The sequence below is a fragment of the Poecilia formosa genome, unplaced genomic scaffold, assembly GCF_000485575.1.
Source record: "Poecilia formosa unplaced genomic scaffold, Poecilia_formosa-5.1.2 Scaffold398, whole genome shotgun sequence".
NCBI classification, from domain to species: domain Eukaryota; kingdom Metazoa; phylum Chordata; class Actinopteri; order Cyprinodontiformes; family Poeciliidae; genus Poecilia; species Poecilia formosa.
Window position 1 is genome coordinate 184,657 of NW_006800337.1, and position 12,346 is coordinate 197,002.

At 37.6% G+C, this 12,346-nt stretch overlaps 1 protein-coding gene across 1 annotated transcript in view; it reads left to right on the forward strand.

Moving 5' to 3' along the window:
* The first annotated feature begins 5,219 nt into the window (after window positions 1–5,219).
* LOC103154751 (CD2-associated protein-like) overlaps window positions 5,220–12,346 on the forward strand; it is a 19,553-nt gene continuing 12,426 nt past the window's right edge. Inside the window, exon 1 of the mRNA XM_007576150.2 lies at window positions 5,220–5,697. Coding sequence (XP_007576212.1) covers window positions 5,694–5,697 — 4 coding nt within the window. The 5' untranslated portion in view covers window positions 5,220–5,693. The remainder of the gene's footprint in view (window positions 5,698–12,346) is intronic.

The following is a 12,346-nucleotide window of genomic DNA, read 5'->3' on the forward strand; positions in this document are numbered from 1 at the left end:
TCAAAAAAATCATACACTGCTCAAAAAAATAAAGGGAACACTCAAATAACACATCCTAGATCTGAATGAATGAAATATTCTCATTGAATACTTTGTTCTGTACAAAGTTGAATGTGCTGACAACAAAATCACACAAAAATCATCAATGGAAATCAAAGTTATTAACCAATGGAGGCCTGGATTTGGAGCTACACACAAAATTAAAGTGAAATGTTCATATTTTGCCCACATGGTGGCTCCAGACTACCAGAGTTTATAACACAAAGTAAAGGTCCAGGGATCAGCCAGAACTGAAATTATGTCAACTAGGTCAAGTAAACCTGTAGATTCAGAATGTTTTACATGTGAAAGTATGAGATGAGTCTTGTTCATTAAAGTTTACTGTTCTATTATCAGCTAACAAAACAGAGCCAAACTTGGGTTTTTACTTCTTCAACAGTTTTTGTGTTTTAGATGGTAGATCTCCTGACCTGTCACTTTGTTTTCAGCTCCTGTTTGCCAGGGGCTTCTTCTGCTCTGATAGTCTCCCTGAGGTGTCCTGAAAGCATTCTGCTTGGATTAGTCAGACGGCATACTTCACCTCTCAGTTCTCACCTCTTCATTCATCAGTGACTCTTGGGAAATGTTATTGCTTTATTTTATTATTATTCCGCAATGTTCCTCTTTATCCATGCTTCTAAACTTGTAGTGCTTTGCTACAACTTTCACATTTTCATGTGTCACTTCACCACCACAGACTTCAATGCGTGTAATTGCAATTTTACATAGTAGAGACAGTTTTGGCTGCAATTCCACCCTCAAATATCTAGCTTATGCTGTGACCACCTTGCCACATCTTCAGCCTGAAACATTCATTTTCAAGTCCTGCCACAAATTCTCAGTTGGCATTTTGTCTTGACTTTGACTGAAGCAATTTTATTGTATCTAGCAATAAGCCACCCTGTTTGGTGTGTTTAGGACGTCATGCAGGTTTTGATTTCCTCTACTCTTTATGCTTTGCATGAACACCTTCCTTTACATATGTGCCGTGTCCTCTGCACAGCTGGTGGCAAACTGCAAACAGGACCTAGAATGGTTTTCCATAGGCAACGGCTTTGTTTCTGGATTCCAGAATTGTGAAGTGGGTAACTAATGGTTGAATGCTAATTTTAGTTGGCATTTAGTTTTTCATTTATTCTTGAACAACTTTCACCTTCCAGCCTTAAGACTTTTCTTCTTTTCTGAACAGTCTCAGGGTCTTTATATGTTCTCCCTCCCTGTGGCATTGAGATGAATTATCGTGACTCACCCATCTGCCCATCCTCATGATTGATTGGGTAGTTTCCATCTATCACTTGTTTATCTTGTCAAGGTGTGAGATGTGTGTGAGTGCCATGCAAACACCTTGTCATGAAATTCTATGTATTCAACACTGCATAATTTTGACCCTGTTTGGGTTAGAAGTAAAGGCGCCCCTAAGAGGTGAGCAGAAGGGGCCAAGAGCCTCCATAAAGCAGCCATCTGCCCCTATAATAAATTAATAAATAGATTATGTATGGCATGATAAATATATCTATCTATATGTAATAGTGATTGGTTGGTCTGCAATTACATAATTAAAATTAATCACATTGTAACTGAAAACCATGTATCTACAAAGTGAACATTTAGAATTGATTATTTTTCTGCTAATTTACTGAACAGACGCATGAGCTCAGCAACAAATATATTTGCTGTTTTAAATGTGTTTAAGTTAATTCATGAGATTTAATGACGAAAAACAAACATTGACAAAATGAACGTTTTCAGTTCAAAAACTATTTTTACTGTTAAATGATTGAAAAAAAAAACAGAAATATGAGACCAACAATATGGACATTTATTGTTCTTAAATTTGTCTAAATTATTTAAGCCTTAGTTTGGTCTAAAGTGTTACTGAATCCATTCTGTTGTCAGATGTTTCACAAACATCTGTTTTTTAAAAAACATCCTTCTTTAGAAATGTGGACAGTGAACTCTGACATCAGCGTTGGTGACGTCTGTGCTGCTGCTACATGTTTAGCACTGAGATGCTATTTTAGGCTTGAAGATATAAAATGTTGCCTGTTGTTCTTGCTCCCACATGATCTGTGTACTTGCACTACATTCCATAGCTCTAGACAACGGGAAATTATTTAGCGTAATTCCACCAAGCAAGGTGTCATGTGACAAGTCAGCAAAATTCTTGTTCATGCAATTTGCTAAAAACAATTTCCTCCTTTGCAAGAATCCGAGTTAACAAACCGCATGTCGTCATAATACAAAGAAACCACAATTGCAACTGAGGGCAGTTGTGGTTTTTATGTCCCACTTGGGACACTGTTCCATTCACTACAGCCAATGAAAAACACAGACACACACACATCACTGCATGTGTGTTTGTGTGCTCCTGTGGTCAAACACATTTGCATAGCATTTGGTGTTTTGCGTTGCCTTTTGAACGCTTGTTGACATTTTGCTCAAATGGCCCCTTTGAGAGTGAAATTACACTCAACTACTTCCTTTTCTAGCAGTTCACTCTCTGGTGGCACCGAGATAAGCCGGGTAATTGGCAGTGGGCGCTGTGCCCGTCTGCAGCCAGAACTGTGGAGGAACAGCTTGACTTTTCATAGCAGAGCAGGTTGGATAGTGAGCGCGAGGAGGCGCTGGGATCGTTCCTGTCTCTGGGATTGCTGTGTGCCAACATATTCTGATGAGAAAAGTGTGTTTCCTGCTACAAAGTCAGCTTTCTTCCTGCTGTTTGAGAGCAACAGTTAGCATGTCGTCAGTCAGGAAATCTGCCTGAACATTATGGGTTCAGTTTGAATTGCAGGTAAATTAGTGTGGATGATGTGCAGAAATGACAGAAGAGTAGTGTGTGTGTGTGTGTGTGTGTGTGTGCGTGCGTGCGTGTGTTTTAGCATTTCTCATGTTTTAGGAACCATTTTTTCCCCCAACACAAACTACATTGTGAGGACACACTACTCCTTATGGGGTCTGAAGCAAAGAAGTGCTTTTATACGGTTATGGGTTTAGATTTAAAACTAAGCTGTGATTTAGGTTATGATTAGGGTAAATAGAAATAAATGAAAAATAAAGGGAGCCAATACAAAGTCATACTATGTGAATGTGTGTGAACTTGCATATACTACATACTGTCACCTTCCAACTCAAGTAATTTTTTGCCAAGAAAAAACAAAACAAACAAAAAAAAAACACTTTTGGCAACAAATGCCATTATTTTTGGAAGATGACAATTCAGAGGACCACTTTCACAATGTTTACCAACAAACCGAGGTCTTTTATGGGAAGTAGAAAGGTTAGGGTAAAGATTATGGCTTGGGTCAGTTAAAATGTCTGGGTTAGGCATAAATGCTAGCTACTAAAATGAAAATAAGTATGTACACTGCAAAGAAGTGCAAGGATGTGTGCGTGTGCATGTGTGTGTGTTTGTGTGTGTGTTCTCTAATGCTTCTGCAAACCGCCGAGCTGCTCTGAATAAGAGATTAAAATAGCAGCATGGATTCTCACCCTTCTTAACAAACCACTGCAGGCCTAACACAGTCCTTACATAACAGCACAACCTTTTTCACACTCCTGATCAGAATCTTAAGAACCAGAGAACAAATGACAAGTGTTTCAGTTGGGTTTTTTTTCCCTGTACAGTTTCAAAATGCAAAAGGTAGGAACAGGAGCAAGAGATCATGAAATCAGAGGAGGCAGATTATTCAAAACATTGATATTCAAACAGGCTGTTGACTAGCGGGTAAAGACCGTAGACCTAAAAAAGTCCAAATCTGAGCAATAATCCTTCTCTTATGGAATTTTCTGTCAGGCTTTTAATTTGTCATGACCTCCTGATGACCTTTCTGGCCTGAGGAGTCCACAGGACACATCCTCAATATAGATTAGGGCATCCAGTTTAAAAAACAAAAACACCTTCAAAGATCACATCTTCTTCCCCACCGAAGATGTTAGAAGTTTTAAGTAAGTTTTATTTTCTGTCAAGAAAAAAAGTTATCCAGATGATCCTGGTGGCCCTCTAAAAGACATGAAGGGTCCCATTGGAGATGTTTTCTACATAACACAGAGGAGCTGGATCCTCCATGATCTGTGAGGGTTTTCCTTCAGAAGAACGATGGAGCAGTGAGTGGATGCATCAACAGTTGCTTGATATCTACAAATGCAGCGTTTTAACTGTAAACCAACAGATTTTCTATAGTGGTTTAGTCTTTCAACTAGAAAAAACTAAGTTTCTTCAAAGGGAATGTCAACATTGTTTGGGATCATCCCCCAAGATCTTAATCCCAATAAAATCTTTAGAAAACGAATGACAAAGGAGGTTAGAGAAAATGGACATTGGTTCCTAAATATGTGGTGGCCGTTGTGAAGCTACCTTAACTGGTAACATCAGCATCAACATGGAGGGTACTTATGAGTCTCTAATCTCTTTAGAGACAGGGCACTTATCAATTAATGAGTTAATCTAAAGTTGACTGATCTTGTCAATTGACTAATGCTTAATTTATAATTGACTAATGCTTAATTTATAAGTGGCCATTTTCTTTTGTATCAAGAGGGTTGACCACCTTTCCATAGCTGAATCTTTTATATGCTGAATTTTAAAAAAGAACCACATTATTATATTTAAGAAAAATGTTAGCTGTACTAAATACTGATTGAATGTTTTTCTCACATTATTAAACTTATATATTGCAGTGATGATGAAAATATAATAAAATTCAGAAACCCTATGAAAAATTAAAAAAAAATACAGGTTTTAATATTTATAAATCAGTAGCTGTAAAAAAAATTAAATACTATCTACAGCATTGTCTAAGAGATTAAAAGCAGACAATATGAAAAGAAAAAAAAGAAAAAAATTTCTTGAATCATGGAATAAAATAAAAATAGCCCATTTTGAACAAAATTCAATTGTGGCTGTTTTGGAGTAGATTTGGAAAAATACACCTAGAAACAAGTTTTTAGTTGCAAAACAACAACAAAATCAGCTAAAATTGTTTAATCATAAATTAATACTTATGAGATGCGCTCACCTTAAAAGGTAAGTTTTAATTATTATATTATTATATTTTTGGCATTTTAGTTTCAGTAATTTCCAAGATGACCCCCTTGGTTCCTCCCCATCCATCTCTCCCTCCCCCAAATCATCAAAATCTCACCCACGGCTCCACAGGGCGATTTTGGACAGGTAACTACGTGCACACGAGCCCAGGCACGTACAGTAGGTTCTACTGTACACGCTGAGATGAATGGAGAATTGACAAATTCCACTGACTATTCCTCTCGTTGATCTATCCCGCCTGAAACCTCGCGAAGTTTCCGACTGCGCTGAATTTTGGTGGGCAGGCAGGCTGGCAGGCAGGAAAACAGGCGCTGAGTGGAGGCAGCAGGCAGAGAGAGCCGTGTAGAGGCGAGTCCAAGAAAGGTGGAGACTCCGACTCCTGGCTAACTTCCTGCACTGTAATCTTCAAGAGAGAGAACTCAGGAGGACTGGACCGCTTGCTGGGACTAGGACGGATGGATTTAAGGCTCGTTTAGCTTGTTTTTCGGCGGTAATTCGACGCACCTCCTCTCCTCTGTGGCTGGTCGCTCCTACCCACCTGGACAGTAGCGCGTGAGCAGTGGGGAAGATTTCCAACATTTGATTCTGCGGGGCGTTCCGAGAAACAGGAATGGGTGAGTTCACCAGTGATGTGGCGCTTGTGTTTTGACGCTCTGTTTTTTTTTATTTTATTTTATTACTATTATTATTTTCCCTTGGCAGTTTCTAAAAGGCTAGTCGAGCCAGTAGACACATCAGTAAAGCGAGTGCCAGCGTCTTGTAATAATTTTTTATAAGCTTCTGGAAGCCGAGAGAGTTACAGTTAGCAAAGCCCGAAGCTAGCTGGTTAGCCTAGCCAGCTAGTTATGTGGTTCACAGGATAACGCCAGCTTCATCCCTGGATGTCGTTGTGCTTTCAGCGTTTTTGAAAGCAAACTTTCTTTAAACTATTGTCGTTTTGTTTTACTGTATCCTCAAGTGAAACCTTTAAGCTACTAAACACCTCAGAAAAAACCCCGTTTTTAGTTCCCACCTCACTTTTCTTGGGCAAGTCCGAAGTTTTGTGGATAACTTGGGGGCGGAGGGGCATCTTAGGTGTCTTATTTGGACTACAACTGTTAACTTCCTCTTTTTGCGTTTGCCTCAAGGCTGTCGGCATGAATAGGTAAATCCACAGGCTCGACATTTAGAGCCACGAGACAGAACCGTATCTGTGATCTGAGAGCACGTCTGGAAGTGGGGATCAGGAGTTAAATGTGAGAAGGATAAACTCATGTTTTTAAACGCATAAAAGCTGTTTATGGTGGATATTTGTGTTTTACAATGACAACCTCAGTATAATCCAGAGGAAATATTTTGATTTGTCTCCGTATTTTGCATCAAGGCCCCCACCCCCACCTGTTGCATACACCTGGGTGTGCAGGCTGTGGTTACTGTGGCCGGGCTCTCAGAGGCTTGCCTAAGGTGTCTGCTATGTGGTGGAACAGGTTCCTGGTTTGGCTGCGTCAAGTTTTCAGTTGCTGGTATGTTCTGAGTCAAAGCAACACTTAAGGATAAAAACAACAAAGAAAAAAAAAATCAGTCAGCTTCAATAAGTGTCGGTTTCTAGTTGGTTATGCTTCTTATAATGTGCTGGTTTTTGTTTTGGTCTAGCCTGTCTCAGGTAAGCGTGTTGGGTTTAAACATGTTGGAGCTGTCAGTGTGTACTCCCTCTATTTCCTCCAACATGGCTTGCTTGGCTGCATTCCACAAGTAGAATCTTTTCTTCCCCTTATGAAAGTTTACATTTGTTCTTTTTTTTTTAAGCTATGGTTCTTTTTACATTTTTGGACACGTTTCCATGTTGTCATAAAACAACACTCACCTAACCTAAGGATAAATATTAGGATATTATTCCCCAGGCTGGGATTAGTGCTGCATGATATAAGAAGATCTTGTGATGTCAATTGCGCTAGATGCCTGTTTTCTTATTTCCGCTACTTATAATTTTGGATGAAACTATTAATCTTATTAATCACAATGAATTTATTATTGAATAATCATTTACTAATTTTATAATCCTTTCCTGCCGTATACAGACTCAAAAACATGCTGTTTACTCACAGAACACCCTCAGAGCAGTAATTAAACCAAAACGCTACAAAAATATATACATTTTGCATTTAAGACAGAAAAGAAATCCCGTCTGTCTCTGAAAATACACACAAAACAAAAGGCACAGAGTAGAGTTACACCGGGCACATAATATAAAAAAAAAAAAAAATCTCCCATTAAGCACCTTGATGTTTAATTAATAATCTGGTAAAACAAAAAAATAATCAACGGTTCAGCTCTACACTGTATCAATGTTAAGCAGAAAATGTTGAGCTTTTCGCATGTTGATGACAGATTTATTATTTGTGGCATCCTTTGCTACAAACGGTCAAGCGTCACTAAAAGAATGCTTTTGTTACATTTTAGGCAATAAAAATGTTATTTTAAAAAGGAATTTAATTATTTGTTCATTTGCATCTTTTAATAAATTTCTATTGTATTAAAAAAAGACTTATGTGGTTAAATGGGAAATCTGTCAGTGTGCAAATTGTCAGAAGAATCGATTACTAAAATAATAGTTGCTGCTCTACTTCTAAAACGTGCTTCAAAAACTCTGAGCATTAACATTTTTAGCAACATTGTTTATGACTATTTTAAGTTTTTGCTGCCTCAGGCTCAGTCCTACTGAGTGTATCTCAGGCACTCAATCCACTCTATAGCAAGTGGAATATAATTGCGTTGAAAAGGAGTCTATGAAAGAAAATGTGCTAAAATTTCTCATTTGGAAGATCTAGAACATTTATCACCTAAGAAATCTCCAAAATGTCTCCCTTTCACTGTTTTTTTTGCATCAATTCGACAATTTGCTGACTCGACTTGACTCAGTCTAGTTTCCTTGTTGCTTTGTCTCATGTAAGTTGCATCAACTTTAACTGTCAAGTCCAAACCTTGACATTTGAAAAAGCTATCACTACAACTTTAACTAAGTTGTCTTAACTGTCTTTAGCAATTATATTAAACTAAACATTTCTAGTTAATAGAAATTTATAAAAAATTGCCCCAGTTGATTTCATTATGTTTTTATGTTATTATAGTAAATTGTGATTTGATTCTGTAGTTCAGAATCAAACTATAGGACTGCATACTTTCAAAGAGATACAAGGTGTATTTTTGTATTTTTAGGCACAAATTACTATCATTAGTATTTTTCACTTTGTTCCGCATTAATTTACTTTTACCAGTGACATGAGTGTTGCTGTTTCGAGTTTCGAAGTGCTCTCTGGAGCGTTCCCTTCGTTTTGGTGTTTTCTAACAGACCTCTGAGTCCATCAGAGCAGCAGCTGGCATGTTTCTGCTCACAGGAGAGCCACTGATAAAGTGGCTTTATTGATTTATCTGCCAATATTTACTCACCACTGCTCTACAGACCTGCAGTACATGATGGTCCATTTACTCACCACAGCCTTTGATGGTTTGGTTTGATGTGGAGTTTATTTATAGGATGTGTTTTACAACCTGCAGGATCCTTGCAAGAAATGCTCCATCAAATCATTCTCAACATGATTTAATAATAAAGATACGGATAAAGAACAAAGTGTAATTAGGAGGCAGCTTTGCTTCTGCAACAACAGTAGTACTAAGTCTTTTTTCTATACTTCTTACTTTCCTGCATTGGTTTGTTTTTGTCTTTTTCTTTCAACCCACAATTTTTTTTTCTTAAAAAAATGATCCTACTCACTCGCTTGTGAAGCTATTTCTTTATGCACATTTGTTTAAAATTTCATGCTGGCATGTTGAGGATGTCTAAAAATATTGAACTCATTATGATGCAATACATTCCCCCACACTTGCATTACTAAGTTTGTGTGTGGAGAGAAATTGGTCTGCTGTTTTTTTATTATTATTTTTTGCAGCTTCATGTTCACGCCTGAGCACCGCTGTATGAAGCAGCAGTTTCACACCCTCCCAGTATAAATGATACTGTTTAAATACACGTGGCCTCTGTTGGAACTCCTCAGAAACTCAGCAGGAAATGTGGCGTTAATGGGGCCAAAGAACCTGCCTGATTAAAGGGGCCTAGATGTGTGAAAAGGAGGAGTTTGAGTGTAGTGTGTTTCCAATCTAGTAGTTAGATTTTTCTTTGACCTACTATTTTGTGTGTGTTTTTGTTTTTTCCTCTTTCTTGGACTGTGGGAAAAATCTGTCGTCATAAAATATATCCACTGCCTTATTGTAACAAGAAACCATGTTATCAGTCTTCATAACTGAGACGATGCATTATATTAAGTGTAACAGAAATAAAACTTCTTTATTTCCAGTTAGAAAAGTAATAGGAAGTTAATTCTTATTATTAAACTCAAGCCTGTAAATATAGCCTTGCTTTACAGTGTACATCACCCATAAACCACCTATACTAGCTATGCATGAAAATATGTAATATGTCAACTGTAGCCTTTTCCAAATCTTCCTCATTAGGGATTTTTGTCCTATTATGAGTGTGACGATATTAGCATGCATTTCCTGTTATGGTTTTTCATTTAGTTAATTGTGAAACCTGGAACCTGTTCCCGTCTGCACTATATATTCTGCTGCACATTGCTATTGTAACAAATGTGTCCAACTGTAATTGAATTGCCCTTTTGAATAAAGTTTACTGAATCTGAACCTCTTATACATTCAATTAGACATTCTCTCTAACTACAACTGTAAAACTCATCATTCATTTCTCTCTATTTTAGCCTCGTAAGTCTATTTTCCTGCTCGTCTCTTCAGGCATCTGTCGTCACTACATGTTGTTGTTGAGCAACTAACATTAAGGGAGTAAGTTTTTGTTTGTAGTCAGCTTGTCAAATTGAAATTGATATGAAACGACAAACAGTTTGTTGGGAACGCTCCCAAACTCCAGTGAAGGAAAACATTTATGGACTGTCTTCACACTTTAGTCTCCAGATATTGAATACTTAATTATATTTTCTAGAGCTGCAGAATACATCACATTTTAGTAAGTTTTATGCAAAATTGCAAATACAAAGCAGTTCTTTGACTCTATATTTGGTAGATTGATACTTGTAGTGACATGTATTTATATGCACATTTAATTTCCCATTGAGCTCGTTAAAGTATATTTGAATTTTAACTATATTTTGCCTGCCCCTATTATATCCATTTGGACATGGAGTGCAAGTAATGTCCACGAATGATGCAGAAATTAGTGATTGAGATGCTTAAGATCAGCTGAAATGCACCAATTGGACTTTTACCGGGCCGATGATGATTTCAATTGTTCTTGAAGTCTGACCCACCAATTTAGATTTTGACTGATTGTAGTTCATTTTTATAAAGGCTGTAACATAAAAGAATGTGGTACAGACTTTACAATAACGCAATATCTGTTGCTAGTGTATAACACAATATACCAACGCTAACATTGGTATCGGCTGATAGTCATTTTTTAACATATTTGTATCAACCCGATAAATAAAACTGACACAATATTGAAAATTGATATTTATTTCCATCTTGTTTCTGGAGGTTGGGCATGTGGTATTTCTTTGGTCATGCGACCATGACAGTGATGCAGCAAAGGATTGTGGGTAGTTTAACTGAAGCAGATAAGCAGTGATGGAGACAGCAATGTGGTTGATTTCTTTCAAGATGCCAAAAGGTTAAAGAAGTGTTTATACAATTTTGTTATTGCCCATAAAAACATGTAAATATCGGTTATTAATACTGACCCTAATTTTCACCTGTGTGCATCATGATCTTTTCCTATTGAACATGGAGAACTGGAATGCTCCTCTCTCCCCATCAGCTACCTCATAGATCAGTAGGAAGGAATGCGGTGCTGAGTTTCCTCTTTACTGACTGATCCCAGTGTTTCAGACTGGCTGCCTGGCAGGCTGCTCGTCTGCATGGCCTTGTGTAAACCCCTCTCTCTTATCCTTCTTCCTGACTCTGTCCCCTGCAACTTCCTCCTTTCTGTCATCCACTTACATAAGGTCCTCGCTGTACTTCAGGGTGACCTGGAAGCAGAAGCCTGGGGACAGGAAATGCACTATCATTCCAACCAGTGTGTGCCCAACAAAAGGACAAGTAACAGTTTTCTGCTCTTTGGACAGACAACTACTATGTTCATATGCCACAAATCTGACCTTTATTGAAGAGAAGAAGAAATATGTAGTCTGTTTGCAGTTTAGGCAAACGGACTACCTTGTTACATACACCCAAAACCTTGTGTATGTAACACAGACCAGGACATCCCTACTTATAATGTGTGTTCTGTCCTAAGATGACAGAACCTGAGCTGAGTTCAATGCCAAGTGTAAACTCATCTTTACCTGTCTTTCCTGTCACCGTTTCTAGTGTATTAAAAAAACTTAAACTTAAAAATAAAGAATGCTTAACCTGGTAAGGAGTTATGTAATGCCTGCTAACTTGCCAGACTTATAATACATTGGGCAAGGTTCCCCCAGAAAACCTGATGACCCTGGTGTTATACCATGGGTTTTATTTTAATTTTATTTATTTCGAACATGATAGTAGTATAAAATCACGGAATGCAATGCAAAAGACATATTTTTGTACCACAGTAATCTTAACATGCTCGAAAAGAAGTAGGAAGAAATAAGAAACTTATGAACTCCTATCCCATAAACTCATACAATATTTATTAGCCCTTATTAATAAATCAAATCATTGAAAAATATTAGAACTTACAAAAATTCGGAGGCCTCATATTTTGGAAAGAATAGTGTGTGAGGCCAACGGGCTGCTGCAGGGATGTGCAATTAAAGCCTGGTGGCCTGCCAGGCTTATGATGCACTGAGGATAAGCCTGATGGGGAAAAACCTGGATCAGTGTTGTGAATGAAAATAATTTCATAAAACTTATTTACACAATCACACTCAGTGCTCATACATTCTCCAGTGTACTGTGTGTGTATTTTGTGAGCTGTGCACACTCTACGCAAATTTACTAGAGCGATAAATTTTCTGCACCACTTGTCCATCACGCAAGCATTTCACCTGCCAGTGTTTATTACATTTTATTTATTTATTTTTATTTTGTGTGCAACATTTCCCTTGGTTACAAACTCAGACACTCGGCTGGTCAAGGTATTTAAAGATAGGTGATCGGCCAAAACAATGCAATCGGTGCACCAATGTCTACATATTTTACAGAACATTCTAAGAAAAAAAAACTTATAATCTTCATTGATCTTGTATGTCCTGTGTTTATATATATATATAT